The sequence below is a fragment of the Trematomus bernacchii genome, unplaced genomic scaffold (assembly GCF_902827165.1).
Source record: "Trematomus bernacchii unplaced genomic scaffold, fTreBer1.1, whole genome shotgun sequence".
In the NCBI taxonomy this organism is placed as follows: Eukaryota; Metazoa; Chordata; class Actinopteri; order Perciformes; family Nototheniidae; genus Trematomus; species Trematomus bernacchii.
In genome coordinates, this window is record NW_022987739.1 from 11,608,514 (window position 1) to 11,634,023 (window position 25,510).

General features: G+C 42.8%; 2 protein-coding genes and 1 long non-coding RNA gene across 11 annotated transcripts; 1 reads left to right on the plus strand and 2 right to left on the minus strand.

The window, feature by feature from the left end:
* Positions 1–1,132: 1,132 nt before the first annotated feature.
* Positions 1,133–1,917, plus strand: LOC117496189. The gene is made up of 3 exons (XR_004557247.1): positions 1,133–1,160; positions 1,331–1,376; positions 1,849–1,917. It is a non-coding gene; the product is annotated as an uncharacterized LOC117496189 (long non-coding RNA).
* A 2,544-nt stretch (positions 1,918–4,461) lies between these two features.
* LOC117496191 lies at positions 4,462–24,159 on the minus strand. 8 transcript variants are annotated; one of them, XM_034147913.1, is made up of 14 exons: positions 24,075–24,159; positions 15,181–15,394; positions 15,014–15,089; positions 14,671–14,774; positions 9,382–9,462; positions 9,028–9,098; positions 8,235–8,377; positions 7,756–7,953; positions 7,412–7,498; positions 6,976–7,235; positions 6,597–6,722; positions 5,367–5,507; positions 5,043–5,166; positions 4,462–4,799 (listed from the first exon to the last, which is right to left on the minus strand). In XM_034147913.1, exons 2-14 carry the CDS (start codon positions 15,379–15,381, stop codon positions 4,480–4,482), a joined length of 1,932 nt encoding a protein of 643 aa, XP_034003804.1. In that variant the 5' UTR covers positions 15,382–15,394; positions 24,075–24,159; the 3' UTR covers positions 4,462–4,479. The 8 variants fall into 8 exon arrangements, with proteins under 8 accessions (XP_034003804.1, XP_034003808.1, XP_034003806.1 ...); XM_034147917.1 differs by having other exon boundaries at positions 7,921–7,953; positions 14,593–14,774; XM_034147915.1 differs by having other exon boundaries at positions 7,412–7,489; positions 7,891–7,953; positions 14,593–14,774.
* On the minus strand, positions 9,640–14,482 carry LOC117496192. 2 transcript variants are annotated; one of them, XM_034147921.1, is made up of 2 exons: positions 12,612–14,219; positions 9,640–10,046 (listed from the first exon to the last, which is right to left on the minus strand). In XM_034147921.1, exons 1-2 carry the CDS (start codon positions 14,164–14,166, stop codon positions 9,961–9,963), a joined length of 1,641 nt encoding a protein of 546 aa, XP_034003812.1. In that variant the 5' UTR covers positions 14,167–14,219; the 3' UTR covers positions 9,640–9,960. The 2 variants fall into 2 exon arrangements, with proteins under 2 accessions (XP_034003812.1, XP_034003813.1); XM_034147922.1 differs by lacking the exon at positions 9,640–10,046 and adding an exon at positions 12,136–12,202 and having other exon boundaries at positions 12,612–14,482.
* Positions 24,160–25,510: the final 1,351 nt, after the last annotated feature.

The following is a 25,510-nucleotide window of genomic DNA, read 5'->3' on the forward strand; positions in this document are numbered from 1 at the left end:
ATTCAAACACTTTTTCTTTTACCAGCTGTATTCACCTTGCAGGTGCAGCTATGTGGCTTTTATCCTGGATAAAGTGTTTAAGTCATGGATGTTTAAAGTTTAACTTCTTCATATTTGACTAATATTAAAGTTCACTTTTCACTCAGGAAGTATGACGCTGCGCTGTCAGTACGCTTGTCCGTGTTTGAGATTGGTCGAATGCTCCAAATACCACCCCTTTCATGTGAACGCGCACCTAACTAGATAGGACACGGCTGGCTTGAGCGATCCACTTGATAACCAGCGTCGTAGTACAGTTTAGCCAGAGCGCGTATGTTTTGGATTGGGCCAGCCGGCTAACTCAAACATATCCAGGTTAGGTTGAACCAGCTTCGTAGTACAGGCCTCTGACGTTAAATAGGATTAACCGGTGTTGGTAAACAAACGGTCGAACGTTGAGCACTGTTGGTCATATTTTATCTATCTTTTCTATTCTTTTCCCCCCAGGAATCAGTAAAGCGTGAAATCCTTCAGAGACTTCAAGATCGACTGACATACATCTTTGATAGGACACCTGTTGATCTCGAAGGGCTAAAGTTTGCGTGCCGTCAGGCTTTTGTTATCTTGAGTGCACTGGGTGACATTGTTGATTTAGGGAATAATATATAGTCTGCACTTGCAGACCTGAATAGCCTTATCCAGCAAGAGAGAGATAATCAACAGACATTTGTGACCCTTGAGTTGCAAAAATGTTGTGGACGTGGGCGTCCACGATTGAATGTGTCAGTAGAGGCTCTGACACATCTGGTTGAACTGGGACTGCCATCGAGTTGCATCGCCAGACTCCTGGGTGTGTCTAAAGCAACGTTATTTAGGCGGATGACCAAAAATGACATTTCTATATCTGCTTCATATAGTGGCTGCACTGATGACGAATTGGATTCATTGATCACCACAATAAAAAGTGCAATGCCAGATGCTGGCTACAGTGTAGTCCGAGGTGCTCTACTTGCGAAGGGACACAGAGTGCAATGGGAACGGGTGTATGCATCCATGCATCGTGTGGACAGTGTTGGTGTGCTCGCCAGGATGACCCGGATGGGATGTGTGGTGAGGAGAACATACACAGTTCCTTACCCTAAGTACATGGTGTACATTGACACCAACCACAAGCTCATCAGGTTTGTCTGCATGCTGTCTGTATGTAATCTGTTCATTTTATTATTTTAATGTCTAGTTGTATATATCTTGTGAATGTAATCATATCATTGTCAATCATTGACTTCACAAAACATCAACAGATTTTGTGTTTAGGGGTTAATTCTTATCTTTTCCTTTTTTTTTAAAACAGGTACAACTTTGTTATCTTTGGGGGAATAGATGGCTATTCAAGGAAGGTAAGACTATTCTATTGTCAAGAACCAACAACTGCAAAATGTTGCCGAACATCATGTGGTTTTACTTTTCTAAGCTTCAGTTTATTTTCTGTACCAACAGGTGGTGATCTTTAGGTACACAATCTAATCTATAGTTAATTACATATCACCTCTTACCAAACAGACGATTTGGACTTCTAAAGTCACCTTATATTTTAAGTGATTCAGATCAAACAATATGCATTTACTTGTTTACTTAATTTCAAAATAAATACTTTGAAGAACTTGTGAAATAATTAAAACACTTATACTAGTAACCGCACAATATATGTCAAGAAGCTTGCCTGAGCTATCATGATATTCTGTTATACATTGAATAATTCTGTTGTGCGTTGTTCTCTTAATGTTGCACATTGTCATTTGACAGATGCTTCAAGTTAAACTGATTCATCAAGGTACTAATATGTTGTTTTATGTGTACTTGTATGTGTAGATTATGTACTTGAAGATAGCAGACAACAACCGGGCTGACACCCACTTGTGTTTCTTCAATGAAGCTGTGAACGACCACGGGTTTCCTCTGAGGTATTCACATTATTTCATATGTAATCATTAGTGTAATTGCGGACCTTTCCATCAAATTTAGATGCTCCCCTCCAATGGCTGCATCAGTGACGACCACTTTACTTTTGATGGGACTCATTCATTGCAAATATTGTCGTGCTTTACTGTTAGTTCAAAGAGGCAATTTGAACATATAAGTTAAAACAATTGCCATTATAAACTGTACCTTTCCAGGCCACAAAAGTGCTGTCGGACACAGCCATATAAATTGTTAATTCTATGTGAGCCCCTCACATATGACAATATATAAGCTACATGTCAGATTTTCCCATCCCTCAGCTGAGATTCATGTAATGTACAGAAATATGAAAATATAATCTATTCACAAGCTGATGTGAACCATCCCTCATTCAGGTGTGGAAGATAACTCGAGGTTTAATAAAGTGAAAGAGAACTCTTAAGGGTTACAGTTAAGGACCTGTCCAGATATCTCAAATATTTATGTCCAGAGAGAGCCATTTGTGATCACATTATGGATGTAGATCATTATGGAATTGTACCCCTTGTTTTTTGGACCTTCAAATACGTATATTTTAACTATGCATAATTATTTGATTTATTTTCCAGAGTGAGAGGAGATCATGGTGGAGAAAATGTGGGAGTAGCACAATTAATGTTCTCAGTTCGTGGAACTGACAGTAACAGCTTCATTGCAGGGAAAAGCGTACACAATCAACGGTGAGTTAAACCTAATTTTGTAAGCTTATGAGCATATTTCTTCTTCTTAATATTCCCTTTAACAAACCTTCATAAGCACATGTTGAGACCATTCCTTCACAAAGAAGAAAATGACAATTTTCACAGAAATGTACCAGCCAAGCAAACATTTGAAACATTTGAAAACTCACTATGTTCAAGGTTCAAGGTTCTTTATTGTCAAACTAACATAGCTACAGAGTAATTATGTCGTTGAAAATCTTACAGTAGGTCACAGGCTTCTCCAACAATGCAACATAATAATACAGATAGTAAAAGTAATACAAAAAGAAAAATAGTTCTAAAATAAAGTGAGAGAGAAAAAAAGTGGAATAGTGCAGTACGAGTCTATATACAAGTTATAGGAATGATATATATTAGATAGTAGATATATATTACTAAGTAGCAGATGAATGTTATGAAATTGTTTCAGCAGTTCAATTGTTTAACAGTCTCACTGCTATGTTTTACTCTCCTGTCAAGTCAGTTGATTTCTTTTTTAAATAAATGCAATTTTCAGTTAGAGACATTGCCATTGATTCAATGACTAGGACTGGGAAACTTTAAATTGTTCATAGTGAACAGTTTTGATTTTCTTTTAAGTTTAAAAAAAATTGTGTTTTCTTCTAACACAGAATTGAACGCCTCTGGCGTGATGTGTTCATGAGTGTTACGGGTGTCTTTTACAACACCCTGCACTCTCTTGAGGAACAACACCTGCTTGACATCAGTAACGTCCTGCACATCTTCTGCTGCCACTACGTTTTCTTGCCACGCATCCAAGCCAACCTGGATGTGTTCAGTGAGGCCTGGGCCAACCATCCCATCAGGACAGAGCAAAATCTGACACCCAATCAGTTGTGGCAGGTGGGCCAGCACCTGAATCCTGTTGCAGATCCTGAGCCTGAGGTAAATTGTGAATTTTCAAAACCATCACTATCTCTTGTTTATTATCAATCAATAAAAACCCAAACAGTATAATATGTTATCTGATTCATAATCTAACTCCCCTTCTTGGATTAAAAAAGCCTCTGCTGGGTGCAAGCAAGAACACTTTTCTATAATATTACACTATTACCTTAACATTATTCCACAATCACTCCATTTTTTATTATTATAGAACAATTGCATACCCTCTTTATTTCACCTGATCACATATTTTGTAATAAGAAGCAGTAATGGCACAGTGCTTGCTTTAATATTTGTACACGCACTTTGTCTTTTTTAGGGTTTACTCATACCAGAGATTCAATGGGAAGAGAGTGGATACACAAATGAGCATCATACCGGGGTCAATGTCCCTACGCTGAACTTCCCTCTCTCAGAACTTGAAATGATGCAACTGCAAGACAACATTGATCCATTGGAAGAATCTGAATGTTTCGGAGTGGACATATATCTCAATACTGTCCAATACATTGAGAACTTAATTGAGCACCGATAGTTGTTACACATTTAACAACTATAGTATGATTTGTGTCATGATTTCAGTTATTTGGCAATGATGGAAAGTTAATCATTTTATATTTACATAGCTTATGCTTGATTAAATTAATCTCAATTGCATGATTTGACATTTTTCTTTTGACTTATAATTGGAAGAGAAATGAATGGAAGTGTTCTTAGAGATGTATTTTCAGTCAGGATCAAAAACCGTTTCAGAGCAACAGAATTACATTCATTTTACACTCGGTAAAAAATAAAAACTTTGTAAAAGAACTATTCGGAGTATACTGTTCAAGGGATTGGGCATTGTTAAAGTGTAACAATGATAATGGACAAACAGTCTTTTTCCAAATGTCCTTTATTTATAAAAGACGGTAGGTGTACCAACTGTAACCCTGTATCTCACACAGTGTATTGAATAGAGAGGCAAACCCTTCTCCAGAAAAATAGTCAGTGTGTAGCTACACAAGCCCAAAGCCTGAACTGATGGAACTGAGGGCATCATCAAGTCCTGGTGGAACTTTTCATAGGTTTGGTAGTGGCTTGGGAGCTTCAATTTTAGGAAGCAGGTGAGAGCCACTGGGTATTTTGAAGTAACAACCTCAACTTCAAGGTTTGTTGTGAGCAGCTCCCACCCGACCCAGAACTTCAAGAGGTCACGCAGCACCTTCGGAGATGCTATGGGAGAGAATTTGTTATGTATGCGATACCTCAAATTGCATTATATCAAAACTTTAAATTTGAGCAGTAAAACTTGCAGGAATATCAACGGTTAACTCATGCATAGATTTGTATTTGTACACCGATGTGTGTGCATATTATTATTAATCAGAACTGCCATCTCTTCAGCTGCACTACAGCTTTAGCAGTCATTACACTTAAGTAACTAGTTTAAAATAGAGATGTAATAAAAAGTGTTACCTTCCTCTATGAATTGCCTCAAAAATCCAGTGACGAGACTGACTTTCTCCAATGGAACGGCGTCGTCCTCGTCCTCATCGCTGTCACTTTTGGGCTGTGGCCAGTGGATGTTCTGGATCACAGTCTATAGGAGATCAAATACAAACGTGTTCTTTGCTAAGATTGAAGCTCATGTTATATGCTACAGAATTATCTTAAAATTGTAAAGCATTGATTTAAGATCTACACACCAGTTTAAGAGCCCCCAACAAATGAAATTGCATGATAGTGTTTGCAAACAAATCCCTTGAATAACATAAATCCAATAAAGAAAATGGTACTTACCTGTGAGTTCAGCTCATCATTTTTCTCTCTTGGAAATAATATGGGGTGGACATCTGGCCTATTTGAAACAAGCGGCCAGATTCCCGTTTCTTTAAGGCCTTTGCGAATCTGTTTGATAGGCTGCCTAACACGGTGAAGTACCTGCAAGTAAAAGGAACAATCAAACGAGGCACTAATGGAAAAACACCACAGTAGCAGATACAGGAGGACATACAAAGCAAACCTACTAATTACCTAAACATTGTATTGCTTAGCAGAGATAAAATCCTGGCTGAGCAAAAACTTCCTCAACCTCAACGAGAGCAAGACCGAGGTCATCTTTTTTGGACCGCAACCTCCAGCCTCTCCGGTTGATATTCTGGGCTCTATCAAAAAAAACATCCTCCCCTCGGTCATGAACCTTGGAGTGACCTTCACTAGCACTTTTAAATTCGACAAGCAGGTTAGCACCGTAGTAAAATCCTGCTTTTTTAAAATAAGACTATTGGCCAAAACCAAGTCGTATTTATCTTTTAATGACTTAGAAAGGGTTATTAACGCCTTTGTTACCTCGAGACTGGACTATTGTAACGCTCTGTATGTGGGTATGGACCAGGCCTCAATCAAACGCTTACAGCTAGTCCAAAACGCTGCTGCACGTTTGCTGACTGGCCACAAAAAGCGCGACCACATCACCCCTATTCTGGCCTCACTACACTGGCTTCCAGTTCGGTTCAGAATTGATTTTAAAATCCTTTTATTTGTTTTTAAAGCACTAAATGGGCTGGCTCCGGCCTATATAGCTGAACTGCTCCAGCGCTACACCCCAGCCAGAGCTTTAAGGTCTGCTGACCAGCTGCTGCTGGTAGTGCCCAAGACCAGGCTAAAAACCAGAGGGCACCGAGCCTTCGCAGCAGCTGGCCCTAGGCTCTGGAACACTCTGCCCCTCCATGTGAGGTCGGCCCAGACCCTAGGGGTTTTTAAATCAAAACTAAAAACACACTTCTTCTCTCTGGCTTTCTAGTTAGAGCGGAGCACGACTCCTGACTTTTCCGTGTGTTTTATTTTTATTTTGTTTTTAAGATATATCTGTTGTAATTTATTGTCGTTTATTGTGATTTGTAGTAATGTGTTTTTATTACATGTACAGCACTTTGGCTCGACCAAAAATCGCTTTTAAATGTGCTATATAAATAAAACCTGATTTGATTTGATTTGATAAATAAAAATGGTACAATATAAAATGATTACTGCATGGGAAAGAAGTTCCTGGAACAGCCAGTCATGATTGGTGGAGGTTGGAACAGGGAGGTCCCAGGACAGGCAAAGATCAGTCACACTGGTGGTTTCTTGAGCAGTAAGTTGTGTATTCTTGAGCTAAAACAGGAAAAAAGAGGACATCATTTAAATGCATGCAAAATTGTGTACGGCAGTCTGCAAAAGTGGACAAAAAGCCTAAATCTGGAAAAATCAAAATGGGACACAAAAAAGCGTTGGAAATCATTTCTAGCTAAACAGCCCAGCCTTGACACATGAATGGAATCTTTTTCATAATGCACAAGATGACAAGTGTATGTAGCATTGTGGTGCAGTGGTGTATGACATGTCACTTTTTAACTAGGACACTCACAAAACCAATTGTTTCACGGTGGTCAAGATCAGGACAGTCCAGCAGGGTAAGCGCTGATGCTGCAGTATCCGTGCTCCCACCAGTCAACAGAGTCACTACAGGCACACTTAGTCCTGAGAAACCAAAACCACCATGCAGGAAGGAAAGGCCTATCATCCGACCTGCCATCTCAAACAGGTTGCTTTCCCGAAGCACAGCAGCTGCGGAGAGAACCCGATGTTCCATTTCCCCTTCAAAAAGGCTTGTCAGAGCTGCACAGCCTTAATAAAAAAGGAGAAATAGTTTAGACGCCATGTATTGCTATAACGTAATTTTTAGGTCAAGCTATATTGAGTGTTGGTTCAACTGTGAATATGCATGTTGTAATCTTTGTTGGTTTATTAAGATTTAGCTGCAAGTGGTTATTTCAATTGAAAGACAAATGGGGACACCCCACCTAAATTTATACTGAAGCCGGTCTTCAGTTTCTGCATGGCCATTGACAAAACGTGTCGGTTGACACCTTGGCCGACTGCTGCATCCCCTTGAAAAGACGACCTCATTTAGAAAAGTACAACCAACAAGATGATATTCAACATACACTTACCAAGAGACAACATGAATCATCCTTCAAGCTTTCAATACAATAAATGTAACTAGTTCTTTCTTCCCTGGTCTAAGGGACATGAACTTAATCCTCAACATGCAAGTAAAAACAAACAAAAAGGCAAGAAAAAGGCAAAATTCGACCCAGATGACTACCTATAATGAAACATGAGAAGTTACACTATTTATTAATACCTCTCAGCCTGCACTTTAATGGAGCTGCCCAGTTAACATTGTTCATTTTAAAGAATGAAATCAATGAACTGTCTGTTTCTTCTTCTGCGTCAAACATGTCGATTGACAGAAAGAGGCGTGGACATTCATAGTTACGTTCCAGCAGTTCCTCTCTAAACAACTGACATGCCTTCCGGGCGTCCACTTCATTGGCCCATGCTGAAAACGTAATTTGAAGAAAAAAAAAGTGGTTGGTACAATAAACTTCATAATATATCAGCTTCAATTTTAAAATAGTACTTCATTTATTGTCTCATTTAGTAAGCCCTGTATTTTAAAGCAATATATTAAAAGGTAGTAACTTGAAATCAATTATCCTTTCCATATTACTGGATCAAACATGTAACAAGATTCATTTTGGTGATCATTGCTATTTAAGTGTTTGTGAGTAGTCACTGTTTCAAACTACACCACAGCAGTAATTGTTCTGAATAAATAACCTGCTGAAACTGTTGCTGGCAATCTTTGAACTGAAGGTCCTGGCATTTCCTCTGTCCTTGGCATTTCCTTTGTCCTTGGCATTTCCTCTGTCCTTGGCATTTCCTCTGTCCTTGTCATACTGCTATGATGAGCAGGGTCCATTCTTGGAAAAGACAAAACAAAAAACATACTCACAGGAATGGAAAATAGAGACAAGTGATGAGTGCCCATTATTTTTTTACATATTTCTTCTTGCATATAGGCTCCATCAAACAAAGTAATTTAAATCAGATCCCTAATAAGTATTTCGGCTCTGTTATGATTTCTACATCTACATTTCTTAAAAATGCATCACATGCTCTGATGCAGCTGCTATAGCTGTAACATTACAGCATTTTAAAAACACAAAAAAGGAACAAGCACATTCACCAAACGATATCAGTGTTTCCCCTAGGTTTACTGCTTTGGGGGGGTGCTGCCTGAGCAGGGGGGTGGCATTGGGATATATATTGTTTAAATCCTCTGGAGCAGAGAGAGGAGCTGTGGATTATTGTTATTGATTAATGCATCAGTGTTCCTTAGGGTCAAAAACACTAAACTCACTACTTAAAATGAAAGCGTTTAGTTTATTTAAATACCTTGAATTTCAGGGGGGGCGCGGTGCTCCGTTGGCGGGGCGCAGCGCCCCTCCAAGACAATGGTAGGGGAAACACTGGATATCGTTATTAGGTTTGACACTTTTTATATGTTGTTCACCTCACTCAAAACATGTCTATCTTCCATCTTTTGCTTGAACAAGTCAACATTTCTTACCCTTCACCACATGTGCTTGCATGAAATGAGAGGACATCAATCAGGTAAGACTCAAGACATATAGGGCAAACCTGTAAAAAACATAAACAAATGTCAATACCTTTAAAACATATCACATTATTATAAGAAAGGTTTTATGTTTAATAATTCTCTCTCAGATAAGTGATACAGGAAACATAATTATATGATAAAAAATGAGTACATAGACAGTGTGCAAAAAGTCAGTTTGGTGAAATGTGTTATACCCTACCTATATACACACCTGCAATCATACTGTCATTATTTACTGAAAACAATAAGGCTTTTATACTAAATTGCAAAGTAACTTTAACAGGAGAAGACAGCATCAACTACCTCTGACGATTCTTCCATCCCTGTGTTAGGTGGATTTGGCTGCTCAATCAATTCATCAAGAGAAGTCCCAGATTCACTCTCCTAAAAAACAAAAAAGGTACAGATAATTGGTTCTATAGACTTTGAAACAGTCATTTGAGCAAACTAAAATATTACATATTTATTTGATAAATTAGAGAAATGTTTTAATAACAGCTGTAACAGGACAGGGCAGATAAAGAGAAAAGTGGTAGTGCAGCAATCACGACAGAGGCAGTGTTCAAATCCAAAAAGAGGCTTTATTGCTAACAAACTCAAAAATACCTTTAACTAAACAAAGGCTAACGTAGCCGGGCCGCTAACCGACTTACCAGCTTACAAAAATGTTTCCTCACGCTGGGAGCCTCCTGCTCCCTCCATGTGCCACACACAACTGAGCAACTCTGTGTGCTTTGTCTCCCTTGAGGGAGTGATTAGCACCAGGTGTGAGGTCTCCACACCTGGTCCCAATACTGCTAATTGGCAGCGGGTGGAGCCACCTATTGGGAATGTAGGTGCCTCCCACTACTCTGCCTCTCAGTCCCTTACACACCCCCCCCTTCAGTTCTGGCCTAGGAGAGGTGACCATGGTCCACAGGGCATCTCTACGGGACAGGGCATCTGCATTCCCATGCTTGGCTCCGGCTCTGTGGATGATAGAGAAGTTAAACTCCTGTAGTGAGACAAACCACCTTCCTACTTTAGCGTTTGTGTCTTTTTTATTTGCCATCCAGATCAGTGGGGCATGATCAGTTACCAGAGTGAAGTGACGTCCCAAGAGGTAATACCGGAGGCGCTCAAGCGCCCATTTTATTGCTAGGCCTTCTTTCTCCACAGTAGCATACACTTGTTCCCTTGTGTTCAGCTTCCGGCTGATGTACATGACGGGGTGTTCCTCACCGTGAACCTCCTGGGATAGTACTGCTCCTATGCCCACCTCTGACGCATCCGTCTGCACAATCATCCCCCGGCTGAAGTCTGGGGTCACCAACACCGGCCGTGCGCAGAGAGCCCTCTTAAGTTCCTCAAAGGCGTGTTCAGCCTCTCCTGTCCACTTGACCATTAGCGGCTGTGAGTCTCTGGTCAGGTCTGTAAGGGGAGAGGCTACTGTGGAGAAGTTTGGGATGAAACGGCAATAATAGGACGTCAGACCCAAGAATGTTTTCACCTGTTTCTTTGTTGACGGCCGTGGCCAGTCCTGGATCGCCTCTGAACCTTCCTTTCTTGTGGTCTAACGTTGCCCCGCCCAATGGTGAAGCCCAGGTATTCGGCTTCCTCTAGTCCAAGCTTGCATTTTCTTGGATTAGCTGTCAAGCCCGCCCTGCGGAGAGATTCCAGCACTGCTGCAAGCCTTATGAGATGGCTATCCCATGAGTCACTGTGGATAACAACGTCATCCAAATAGGCAGCTGCATACTCACGATGTGGCCTCAGAACCTTGTCCATCAGTCTCTGGAACGTGGCTGGTGCTCCATGAAGCCCGAAGGGAAGCACAGTGTACTGGTACAGCCCTGTGGGGGTGGCGAAGGCCGTCTTCTCTCTTGAGGCAGCTTCAAGTGGGACCTGCCAATACCCTTTCGTCAAGTCCAGAGTGCTGATATACCTGGCTTCCCCAAGCCGATCAATTAGCTCATCTATCCTGGGCATAGGATACGCATCAAACTTGGAGATTTCATTCAATTTTCTGAAATCATTACAAAACCTGTTGGTTTTGTCTGGCTTAGGAACCAGAACGACAGGGCTGGTCCACTCACTGTGAGATTCTTCAATCACCCCCATAGCCAGCATTTTCTGCACTTCTTGCTCAATGGCCGCCCGTCTTGCCTCCGGCACCCGGTAGGGTCGCATCTTTACCTTTTGGCCAGGCTCTGTGTGGATTTGATGTTCCACCATCGTTGTGCGTCCAGGTCGTAGTGAGAACACATCCAAACTCTGCTGAACCAGTTCCTTGGTTTGCTGTAACTGAGCTTTGGATAGCCCTGGACCGTATTCAACTTCGGCCACCTCATGGTCTGGAGAAGGGGATACAAACAGGGAACAAGAACACAGCAGTGCCTCTCGGGCATACCATTTCTTTAACAGGTTAACATGGTATATTTGGGATGGTTTGCGACGGCCAGGTTGGCGTACCTTGTAGTTGACTGGTCCCACCTTCTCTGTCACTTCATAGGGACCTTGCCACGATGCCAGGAATCTGTGTTCTGTGGTGGGGACCAGGAGAAGCACTTTATCCCCGGGCAGGAACTCACGTGGTTGGGCACCTCTGTTATACACTTTCCTCTGGGCTTCTTGGGCTTGAGCCATGTGCTCTCTGACCATGGGCCAAACATCTTTCATATGCGTCTGCATCGTCTCTACATGCTCAATCAGGCTCCGATGGGGGCTTGGTTGCTCCTCCCAGGCTTCCTTCGCGATGTCGAGAAGTCCTCTGGGCTGTCGGCCATACAGCAGCTCGAAGGGGGAGAAACCGGTTGAAGCCTGTGGAACTTCCCTGATTGAAAACAGGACATAGGGCAGAAGCTGGTCCCAGTTACGACCATCCTTGTCAACAACCTTCTTTAACATGGATTTCAACGTCTTGTTAAAGCGTTCTACCAATCCGTCTGTCTGCGGATGGTAGACAGATGTACGAAGCTGCTTTACCTTGAAGAGCCTGCAGAGATCCTTCATTAACTTGGACATGAAGGGAGTGCCTTGGTCTGTTAGCGTCTCTTTAGGGATCCCAACTCGACTGAACAGGTGAAGCAGCTCCCGTGCAATCACTCTCGTTGTCATGTTCCTCAAGGGAATGGCCTCCGGGTACCTGGTTGCATAGTCAAGGATCACAAGAATATACTGATGTCCCCTGGCAGACTTCACCAGCGGCCCCACTAAGTCCATGGCAATGCGAGAAAACGGTACATCGATTATCGGTAGAGGTATTAGGGGACTTTTAAAGTGTGGCTTGGGACTCATCTTTTGACATTCAACACAGGTGCGACAATAATCCTCTATAGCCCTTACCACCCCTGGCCAGTGGAACCGGCTCCCAATCCGCTGCCTTGTCTTCTCAACCCCTAGGTGGGCCCCTAGGACATGGCTGTGAGCCAGATGCAACACTGTGGACACATATTGTTTTGGGACAACCAACAAGTCTCTTCGCTGACCTTCAACCTCTTTGGCATAGTATAACAGATTATTTTTTATTAGGAAATGAGGACATGTAAGCTCACCCACTCCTGGAACTGGTTTTCCCTCTATTTCCGTAACATTGCTGCGTGCATGCAACAGATTGGGGTCTTCCATCTGGGCGGTCCCGAACTGGCCCTTCAAACTTGGAAGCAATGAGACTTCCCCCTCCTCATGACCTGTGCTTAGGTCTCCAGGGAAAGCAACAAAAGGGTTATCATTTGCCTCGTCTGCACTGGAAGATTGGTTGCCTCTCTGCTCCTCCGGCACAGCACACACAACGTTGGGGAACTGCTGAGGAGAAGTACCCTGGGTGGCAGTTTGTCCTCTCTCTCGTTTTCCTTTGGCACGCTTGTGCTTTTTGGGACTCACCTCCTTCTGGTGCCGCAGGCGCTTGTATAGTGGGCAGTCTCGCCCCACCAAGACTGGGACTGGTAGGGAAGGAACCACCCCCACTTTCATCTCACAGCTGCCTTTAACTGTGGTAAGGTGGATGAGGCAAGTGGGGTATAATTTAGTGTCCCCATGGACACAGGAGACGGGCACAGTCTCTTCAGATGGCAAATGGTCGAGGAGGTGGGGTTGAATGAGGGTTACCACACTTCCTGAGTCCACTAGCGCCTCTGCATCTTTTCCATTTACTTTGACTGGTATCATTTGAGCCAGGGAGCTTTCCTGTACCCAGCAAGAGTCAAGAAGGTGGCAGGGCCTTGCACCAGATGAGTTGGCGGTCGGCATTAGCTCATCCTTCCCTGGGCAGTCCCGGGCAATATGGCCTGTCTCCCCACACTGGTAGCAACGCGGTTGGCCCTCTGGCAGGTAGGACTGTCGTCGCCTTACCTCTTCTGGTTCCCATCGCGGTTCTCGTGCCCGTCTAGTCCGTGATGCTTCCCCACTGACTTTCCGGCCCCACTCGGTGTCTGGTCGTGTGGACTTAAGCAGGTCCGCTGTGACCACGTGGCTCTCCACTACGTTAACCAACTCATCCAGACCGGCTGGATTCTGCTGGCTTGTCATTTTCTTGATCTCATAGGGCAGAGACCGAATATATTTGTCCATCATTATCCTCTCTAAAACACTTAACTTTTCGGGGTTGCATGTCAGCCAGGCTCTGGTTACCCGGCCTAGGTCATACATCTGGGCCCTGGCTGACAACTCTGGCTTGTATTTCCATTCATGGAACCGCTGGGCTCTTGCTGCTAAGCTGTAGCCATACCTCGCCAGGATTTCCTTCTTCAAGACGACGTAATCCTTTGCTTGGTCCGGAGGGAGGTCGAAGTAAGCTTGCTGTGCCGGGCCCAGGAGGAACGGTCCAACCAGATCAGCCCAGGAGTCCCTTGGCCAGCCCTCTCTTTCAGCTGTGCGCTCAAAGGCCGTTAAGTAGGCCTCTATCTCATCACTCTCTGTCATTTTGGGGATGAATCGACCTGGGTTAGGCTGCATGGTTGCTTCCCTCTGGACAGGAGAGGCTGCTGTAAGGCATTTTTGGACCTCCATGTGGAGAAGTGCATTCTGTTTCTGCTGCTCCTGTATCATCTGCCGTTGCAGAGTCTGCTGCTCAGTAGAAATACGCACCAACTCCTTTAGTACATCCTCCATCTTGAAAACGTAAAAAAAAAAATTGTTCTGCCCGCATTCTCCACCAGTGTAACAGGACAGGGCAGATAAAGAGAAAAGTGGTAGTGCAGCAATCACGACAGAGGCAGTGTTCAAATCCAAAAGAGGCTTTATTGCTAACAAACTCAAAAATACCTTTAACTAAACAAAGGCTAACGTAGCCGGGCCGCTAACCGACTTACCAGCTTACAAAAATGTTTCCTCACGCTGGGAGCCTCCTGCTCCCTCCATGTGCCACACACAACTGAGCAACTCTGTGTGCTTTGTCTCCCTTGAGGGAGTGATTAGCACCAGGTGTGAGGTCTCTACACCTGGTCCCAATACTGCTAATTGGCAGCGGGTGGAGCCACCTATTGGGAATGTAGGTGCCTCCCACTACTCTGCCTCTCAGTCCCTTACACAGCTTACAGTCAATATGTCATTACATTCCTCCACATGTAAAGGCAACAGCTGCAAAGTAGAAAGTTGCTCCTGGAGTGGAATTACAAACACAATGTTTTTTCCATTGTTGGACGCTGTTTTGAGGAGCCTTGTGGAGTACCCCTCGGAGTCAGTAGGGATTATGGACAGCTTTCGACGTCCACTACCACCTATTTTAAAATCAAAATAGGAACAACACAAGTGTGCTTTAAAACCAACTGACAGTACATACATTAATATTAGGGATATACGTTACACTTTGTCAGGCAAACTTTAGTACTGTTTTATACAACTTGAAGAAGTGATATGAATGGTAATTCAAAGTAGGGCGTCAGAAAACACATATGTGGGGCTTCTGAGTGTGAAAAACACAACACAGCATTTTCACCAATGGAGATGAGAACATTACCTGCTGACTTGAAAAACATCCAGCCTCCTTTTAATGTTTTCAGTTTGGGAAATTCTTCCTCAACCGAAGCCATAGTCTTTAAAACAAAGTGAAATAACATACAATATTCAGCAAGTGATTCACATTTTAAATCTTTGAGAAATCTTCAATACTGTTTATATGATTACCTCACTGTGCAATAAGTTGTCCGGTAGATTTAGCATCCTCTTTCCAAGGCCAGCATAGGCAAGTGGTAGCTCTTCCGAGCCCTTTGGTGTAAACTGACTGGGTCCCGAAAGGACATATATATGAAAGTCCGTCCGTTTGACGATGCAAGGAGCCGGGGTGGGAAATCGTCTTTTGCCTCTTGGCTGATCAGTACTGAACATACTTGGGAATTGCCTGATGTGGGAATGACAAAAGGATCTGTGAGACTAGACATTCTATTAAATGTATATTAAGATTGTTATATCATTTCCAAATCCTTGGCTTGCGTTGATGGTTGTGTTAATAGTTTGAACAAATTGCATGAATAAAAAGCAAAATCATAGTTAATATTCTGTCGATACAAAAACAATCTTGACACTTAGCTTTATCTTACCAAAATATTTCTTTTGAAAACATTAATATATTGTGTTTGGGACGTTTCAAGGCAAGGGGCTGCTAAAGGTTTTAAAAGCAGTAATGGGGATATAGAGGATACAGACTATGGAAAAATGTTTTAAAACATTAACTCAACATTACATTAGAGTCATGCGAGGGGTGAGATCAAATATCAGATGTTTACATATCTACGGGATTAAGCCACAGTTTGATCTTGTACTGCCAAATGTAAAAAAAAGTCTATTAAATCACCTTCTCATCGCCTGCCTCACCCTAACATCATTGTGGGATTGGACGCTGTCTACCGCCCTGATTGCTACGCTGACCGGTGCACCCTCTGCTATGCTCACTTCTGGTGGAGTTGGAGTCGCAGACAGCTCCCTGGCTATTAATTGAACTAAAGCCCGTGCTGCTACCTCGACCCGAGGCGTTACACCCTGTCAAACAGTCAATTAATTTTCTCTCACATTCACTTCACTGCAACATTTTACTTGGTAGCAGAAGCACCTAATAAGAATGGGGGATCGTTAGACCAACAAACTCGTTAGTTCGTTAGATCGTTAGACAGACAACGCTAGCTAATGTTAGCTTATGGAGCTCAGCTACAACACAGTTAAGCTAACCAAAACAGTTCTATATAATTCTCGAATTAAACAACTAACAACTAAGCAAAACCAATCCTTCATCATTTAGGAGTATTTCATAATTTAAACATAACTTACACTTGGAGCGGGAGGCGCGCGACCACCAGACGCCATTTTACAGATGACCTCTGACCTGTCAGCTCCTGACAGCGCAAAAAGCGTAAATGAAGTGCTACGTCATCAACGCAAGAAATCCTACCCTCGTGGGGGCGCGCTCATGTGATTGGCTTAGACTGGAGGAGACATCTGATTGGCTATAGATGAAAGAAATTACAAGTATGAATCGGGTGACCGTCAGGGGAGTCTCAAAAAACCCACACACGAATGCACAGCGATCCATGCACAGAAAGCGGTTTGTGTTTGCAGGTTCAGAGGATTTAAACGGTAAACAAATATGTGTGGATCAAAAATACATATGTAAAACTTTTTTCTGTGTTTGGATTTTATTTACATGTATATGAAACGGAACACATTTGTGTGTGCATTGAAAAACACAAGTGTGGATCCGAAAATACAAGTGTGAATCCTTCTGTGTGCATGTGTGTATTATGAGACTGTTCTGAGCCCATAGTTTCCTGGTTGCTGCGTGGGGTCTGCAGGACAGCGAGACACGGCGAAACCCAGCCCGAACTCAGCCTGAGCACACACACACACACACACACACACACACACACACACACAGCCAGGCTGAGTCCAGGCTGAGCTTCGCCGTGTCCCGCCGTCCCGCAGACCCCACGCAGCAACCAGGAAACATCACGAGTAATCCAGCAGAGCTCACACTGTCCACTCCAGCAGCGAGCCCCGCAACGTCCCGCCAACACGGCACCCAGACCCCATGCAGCATTCTCATCTGTTTGTCAGTACTGGTGTCATTTTCTGGTTGCTAACGCCATTGTAACACATAATCACTGATGTGGGGCAGGATTTGGGCATATTTCCTGGACAGGCTACTTTGTGCAGACAAAGTTAATAATAATTGTAATATTCCAGTTATAAACGACATGAATCAAAGATGTGTTGCTGTATTTTAGTGGTAAAATTCATTCATCATCATAATTATTCTATATATAATTTACACAGTGCCTGTAAACCGGAGCATTTCTCCTCCTACTTGAAAGACTACGGAGGGATAGGATCTGCAAAATTAGTTTATTTTTGGGATTGACTGGATGCTCTGACCGGTCCACTTCCTGCCCGGCGCTATGCAACACCTCGCGTCGCGTCGAAAATAGACTTGCATCCTATTTTTATCGGAGCGCCGAGACGCTTCTGGGACGCTTCTAGCCGTAACGTGGCGCGTCTGGTGGAATAGCACCCATTGACTAGAGTGGCCGCGATCGCTGTGAACACCGCGGCCGTAACGCGGCCGTAACGCGGCCGTAACGCGGTGCAGACGGACCCGGTGGAATCTAGGGGTTAGGCTGAGCCACGCTACTGCTAACTAAACTAAACGAGAAAACGCAGCTAAAGCTGGAAACTCAAAATGCTACTGATAGCTCGGGCACAACGCCACAATCAGAAAAGTACAAAAGAGCACAATAAGGACAACTTAGCTGGGAGCGGGAGAGGGGACACTGCCATCACCAACAAAGTTGACACAAACCTGTCCGTCGAAGTTCCGCACAGCCGGCCACAGCCGCTGGAGGACGAGTCAGCAACCCGCGGCTCCGACTAGATCAGTCGCGAAGCTGCACGCAGCCATCTGTATGCAGAAAATCCTTTAGTTCGAACCCGAACGCTGTAGGCTACAAACATGTAGCCACGGTACTCTCGCGCAGCGAGAAGATGAAAGGAACAGATGTAACGTGGGGTCACAGGTGACTTTGTTGGGATTGGTACTCGACCTGCCCATGCACGCGATGGACATATCCTCTGGCGGTCAGTAGGGATGAAATAGAACAGCCACGGACTCATCAGGCACACTTGAAAGCGCAGTGCTCTCAGCTTTTGTGTTTTAAACATGGAATCTCACCCCATACTGATCTCATCAAGTCCACTTCATCACTCTGCCTTTGTCATCGTTAACTGAATATTGGTTCCCTTGTTTGACTACAGACCAGCCTGAAACTCCTATTGACATCACGATGCATGCATCAGTTCCTACTGTATCATTCTGTTCCCAGTATAGATTAGCTGCACGGCTCCTTTGTTCTTTCACCTACTCTGTGTGTCTGTAAGCTCAGTGTATCCTACTAAATTGTATTACACTACACTCTGTCTCACACCTTAAAAGGATTCTGAGTGATTTCCTCAACATTAAGCAACAATGAGACCCAACCATAATAGGACAATTGGCCTCCATTTTCATCTCTCTCCTAACACAAACTCCCACACAGCAACAAACACACATTCACTCTCTCTCCATCCATTATACTAGTTGCTCGCTCAATCGCGCACACGCAGGCGCGCGTGCGCACACACACACACACACACACGCACACACACACACACACACACACAATGAACAAAACAGAACAAAAACAGTTTGCCTTTTTAAATTGCATAAGGAGCAAAGTAATCAGCAGCCATAAAAACATCCCTGCAGCTAACCTATACAATATGTTTTGTCTCAAATAACATTTGTCCTATTTTAGACATTTTCTTACATCTACATTATAAAGCTTTGCAAGTTCACCTACGTATGCTGGTAAACAAGGATGTTGGTTGACTTTTTGCTCAAGATGAAGTCATTTAAACTCTGTTTGCTATGGTGTAGATCAGGGGTGTCAAACTCAAATACACAGTGGGCCAAAATTAAAAAATTGGTACTAGTCGAGGGCCGGACTGGTTCAATGTTTATTGCAAAAGTTATTGAAATGAACTTATTGCACATATTAAACCTGGAACTAACAAAGCTTAAATGATTGCCTATACAAACAACATTAAACGTTAAATAATCAGTTGCATTCATTTCTTATGGCTCTATCTGCAGCTTTTCCGGAGTCATTTCTTATGATTACATTTTTCCACAGGCCAACAACAGCTTAAAAAAAACTATTCCCCTCAAAGAAAAAACCAAACATGCCCTGTTATCGCAAGAAAAAAAGTGCAGAAGGAAACATCCATTAAAACTCAGTTTGCTGCTCTGTGATGCTAGTTCAAGCCAGATACTTGGCATCTCATCTTGGGTGCAAGTTTATCAGTACCCCTAATAGGGGCGTTCACACCAAGTACTTTTCCCACAGTAGTTCCTGAGAACTTTAGTTCATGAGAGCTCTTTTAGTTCTGATGAACTAAAGCAGATCGCGTTCACACCAAAATGAGTTCCTGGGGGTGGATTAGGCAAATGAGCCGCTGACGTCACTTCTTCTTCTTCTGCTTTGGGTTTACTGGCAGGCCGCAAACAACTTCACGGCGAGTACAGTAGGTGGCGGTATGCACCTTAAAGTTGCAATTTGCCAAAAAACCGAGAGAAGAAGAAAAAAAACTTCCGCTTCCGCTGTATGCTTCTGTTTACCTTCCGACCTCAGACACGGTATGGAGTTGACGTTTTGGTGGTCGTGTTATACAGCTTCGTAACGGAGTTATTTAAGCCAATAACTCAGCCACAAATACAAATACAGATCGACCATTCAAATGCAATAGAAATGCTGAGTCGGAGGCGAAGGCGGTTAAGAAGCCTTAACAAAAGGATTGGACGACGAAAGCACACGCTATGGACATGTTTCGCCGTTGGACAGCCGAGGATGATGGCCGTTATCACGCCCAAAGAACAGCAATGGTACGTTCATTAAATCACATTAATACTATCTAATGTAGGATTTATGGAGTTATGTAGGGCTAATTTGTGTCTTTGTATGTGTTCCAGATATGCGAATACTACGGAACTCTGGGTGAACAATAGAACGTCGGCCTGGTGGGAGGTGGTGCCAACATGTGCAGTGGATCAAAGATTTCCGAATGTCCAAGGGCTCTTTTCAACTCCTCTGTATTCGCCTGGAAGCAACGTTGTGGAGAGGCATCTGAACAGCATGGAAATTGTAAATTGACAATAAAGCTGATATTTTGTACAGTGCATTTGGTTCTCTCTTTTATTTACCAGTCAACAGACACAATTACAATAGTGCAGACACACCTTAGTGCAAAGATTAAATGTCAGTATCAAAACAGTACTCATACTGTATATTTGTATATTAATGAGTATATTATGTTAAATGTGTGTTAAAGACAATGGGATGAGGTTGAAAGCTCTTTAAAAACTTTTGTATACATACATGTTAACATACATGTTAAGCATGCACACCTGAAGAACTACGTTACACACACACAGGTTAGTCTGTGTACCGCTGCACTGCTGCTGGTTTAAACAAAGACAGTCATGATGCTAGTGCCGTGCATGTAGGTTCTCTTTTATTTATCAGCAGCAGATCAATAAGTGTCAGTAGTATCAAAACAATATAATAACAGTGGCAATATATATATATATATATATATTAGGGCTGTCAAGTTAACGCGTTAATAACGCGTTAACGCAAAAAAAAATTAACGCCACTAATTATTTTAACGCGATTAACGCATGTGTATTTTTTGTCCTCGGCCGCCGTAGTTTCAGAGCGCATCGAGTGTAAAATACCATCTACAAGCTGATGCTGACAGCCCCGCTCCTGCCGCCCGCTTGTGGCAGACCACACTTCCACGCTCACTGGCAGGCCCGGACTGGCCACCGGGAGGGAGTGTGTATGTGTGGCGCGACTCGCGCGAGCGAGGCACACCTTACGTGTTGTTGTTGTTAGCATCTGGTGCTAGCTAGCTGCGCTAACGGATATAAGCAGCTGTTTCAATGACATTTCGCCGACAACTGCGCCGAGCACTTGACTTTATGCAGGTAGCCAGACAGTGGGACATTGTACGAAAAGTCAGCACACTCAGCACGGATAGTGCGCACAACATGATTGCAGCGTCCAGGCAGCTCCCATTGAGCATATATGCCTTGAGCTGCACATAGCTCCAACGATCCATCACAGTGTCTCTCCACAACACACACACACACACACACACACACACACACACACACACACACACACACACACACACACACACACACACACACACACACACACACACACACACACACACACACACACACACACACACACACACACACACACACACACACACACACACAATTGTATGAGAGAGGTTCCAGGTTGAATTGAGGCGAATATTTGTAATGTTCAGGTTGTTGTGTTTAATATTCATGAGAATATTTGTCATTGTTCAAATGATAATAAACAAACATATAAAGCATAGTTGTCCACTCATATGTTGATAAGAGTATTAAAAACTTGAAAGATATCCCTCTAAGGTACATTTAGAACAGATAAAAAATGTGCGATTAATTTGCGATTAATCGCGATTAACTATGGACAATCATGCGATTAATCGCGATTAAATATTTTAATCGACTGACAGCCCTAATATATATATAATAACAATAGGTAGGCTCAGCAGCAGACACACCTTAGTGCAAAGTTAGGTGTCAGTATTAATAACAGTGGCATATATATATAATCACAATAATACAAAATTAACTGTCCCAGGTGTAGGCAATTTGGGGTGAAGTGTCTTGCCCAGGGACACAACGACATCCTGACTGCAGTGGGGTTTAAACCTGTGCTCCCCTGATCCGAACACCAACGCACCAGACCACTGCACCACACGCCTCCCAACAAGTCATTGTACAGTTTATCAACGACAAGTTTTTCTTCATTTTTGTATTGAAGGCCTGTTGGATTTAATCAGCTCGCTTAGCACTGCCAGAAGCCCAGCCTGAAAGGTATTTTGTTGCTCCACCTCGATTCCTGGGCCTTGTATCTCCTTGGCACGCAGGTCCTCATTCTCCTTGCTGACCATGGCACGGCGGTCCATCGCCATGATGGTGTCAAGGAAGCTGTCATCGCGTGCCCACTTTCCTAAGGTGAAATATGCAAGATACAAGATCAGTTTAATCGCAACAACGAGGCAAAATGTTGATTAATAGTCCAGTTTACTCTGAGATAGAAGATCAAACCGTTTTCATGTAATCCTTTTATTTATACATCACATATACTCAGGTAGCTGGGCCAATCAAGTTTGGACTGAAATATCGAAATTACATCTCTCTTTGATATTGACTACAATTATTGCTACAATGCATCAATTCATTATCAAGCAAATGACTTGTGCATGAACTCTAAGCAGCGGTGATGCAATACATATTTCGATGTACTTTTACTTATTAATAGTTATATCACCTTCTTCTTCTTTCAAGGCCAGAGTAGTTACAGTGTAAGTGGATTGACATCTAACATAACATGGCTGAGTACAATTATAACAATCAATAAAAAAAAGGAAAAATAAATAGAATTTCAATTACATTTCTACTTAAATGTGCAAAAATATTAGAACATCAGTCTTTGTGGCATGCAGGTAATCAACTGTTTAAGCTTTTACCATTAACATGTAGAATGAATGTTGCAAATTACTTGAAATTATAGCAACTAATGTATTGTTAGAGGTAGCATTATGTCCAGCTAGCATGCTAATTGCTAACGTTATATTATCGTTTTATCCCGGAGGGGAAAACTAGTTTCTAATCCTGAGAGAAACACCTCGCCTGAAACACACGATTAGTGCCATGAGTTAGTGTAGCAAATTACAGAACATTGCACACTTATTCACAAGTCAAAACGTGTTCATAGCGGGCATGGCTGAGAATAGCTAGCTAGCTAGATGTTGTTAGCCAGCTTGGACCTAACGTTAGCAAGTTCTAGCATGGCTAGCTCGATCTACTGAGCAAATAAAAGTACATATAAGACCAGTATTGTGCAGATTAAAACAGTGCAGTGCATGTATTTTATTTTACCTTGGTAGTCGTCCCGACATGACTTTGCCAGGTCTGCTAACTTTGCAGAGCCACAGAAACTGCATTCAGTAGAAGCTTCTGAATGCGGCGCTTCGCGTCCTCCGAGTAAATCGCCAGAAGCGCAGACACATCCTCATCACTCCACCGCTCCAATTGATTTATTTAGTGTTGCTATAATAACTGCTTTCACAAAAGGAATCTCTTCGGGTGTGCTGTCCGAAGCGAGCAAATACAATGGCCGCTTACAACAAAAAATTCAGAGTCAAACGGGCGTGGTTTGCATTCCGCACAGCCAATCAGACGTACGAACTACTTTCTCCCACGACAGTCCCTGCTCTCTAGCAGGGACGGAAAAGCGGGTCGGACGAACTAAATTGAGCTACTTTAGTTCCTGGGGCTTTTTGGTGTGAACGCAAATATATCGTAGTTCTGATGAACTATTGTGGGAAAAGTACACCAAAGTACTCTGGTGTGAACGCACCTATTGTTTGGGGTCAGGCTCTGAGCTGAGGAAATCCTCAGGATTGAGTGAAGGTGTGTGTGCAATATACCGGCGGGCCAGATCTAATAGTAATTAGAAATTATCCTGCGGGCCGAAATTAAATCCACCACGGGCCTGATTTGGCCCCCGGGCCTCGAGTTTGACACATGTGGTGTAGATGCTGAATCGTGCATCAGGATAGTGTTGGAACAGTTCCCAGACAAATGCGTGCTGCTCATTGAATGCAGTGTCAGATCTTCAAAGAAGAAGAAAGACACCCATAAAGAATTCAGAGCAACAAACAAACATGTATACGTAAAAACATACTGTACAAAGGACTGTTCCATCTAACATCAATTTCTATATCTGACACACATCAATGTACCAACACCAGCCTCATGTATGCTTTTTCGTTGTTACCCTAATGAGCTGTATAAGGGTAAGAAACAGTGCAACAGAGAAACAAACTAACTAACTGAACTTCACGTGAACTCCGCCAGAGGGTCCTACCTGTAGCAAATGTCTCCATAGATGCAGCACAGACAAAACTAATGTTTTGTTCAAGTACAATTGCTGAGAGAGTTGTAGATTTCTTCTTGCAGAAATAAACACACCTTGATATACATCTGAAAAGACGTTCTCCTTTCACGTCATTCTCAACTGCCAGTGCAGGCATGTTGGAACTAGTTTTAGAAGCCAATTGCTTATTAGCAAGGCGTGAAGCATACTGTGGGTGTATGCTGGTTTGGCCCAGTCTCAATAGGGGCAAACTTACTTTCAGTACAATTATAATGGACAGATATGTAACATAAAATACATTTCAGAGAGATGCCATTTTTGCTAATGCACGTAGACACATTGACAGGTCACCTGGCTGTTGGCAGTTTGTGAGAATGAAACCTGTTGCAGCAGGACAATGATAGATACCATACTTCAAATGTTCAAAACCAAGATTTAAGAAAGGGTTATCAGTGACAAATTGGTGCTAATTGATACATATTGGGAGTTATTTGCTTTTTTACCCGATTTAGATTTGTTTTCTCATGGGATTTATTTACAGCTGGTGCACAACATATATACATATAGATTTACAAATAGCAAAACAGCAACACATAGCAAGCATGCATCCATAATGGTCAGCTAGGCATTGTTCAGAAAAATACTCCTGCTCAATCAAGCCCAACTCCATTTGAGTGTCTTTCATCACCGAACAGAAAGGAGTAATGTGAAGTGACGGTTCAGTGGCTCTTCATATGGATATGGATTCATATCTGAAAAACTTATGAGAAGAAGATTATTTTGTAGGTAGTGTGTGTGATGCTGGTGAGTTTGTTTTTTGAAGATGGTTATTAGGGTTAAGAAGGGGTTAAACAGGATGGGTAGGACAATGTTGTTGTAAATCAACAACTGGAGGTGGGAGGCAAAAGGAAAGTGCTCTGAGTTTATGGATGACATGGAGTCATTAAATGAGGTATGGCTTCTTGAAGTAAGAAGAATTTCCTGCTCCTTGTCATTGCGACTTCAGATTAGTAATACACCAAATAGAGTAACTAAAAAGTACCTTTCCTTTAAAATCAATGCCCATTGTTAATTATTATTTAATCCAATCTTTCCCCTCTCAGGTAAACTTGTCTTTAGACCTCTCAGCAAAAAATCTCCTAGAGAAAATAATGAGGATCGTAATTCCTCTGAGGCATTATTGCTCACACGTTAATCCAACAGCTCTGCTTCTCAGCTACCTAATTTGAATTAATATACACTGATAATGCTTCTGTCATTTAAAAATGACTTTCAAGGCCCACTGGAGAGCTGTTGCTTATGCTCCCCTAGCACCCAAATAATCCCACGCTCTCACAGTGCAGCAGTGACACAAAGGCCATAATTAAGGAGCCCACATGGTCATTGTACTGTAGGACATTGTGCTCTTTGCTTATGCATGACACTTG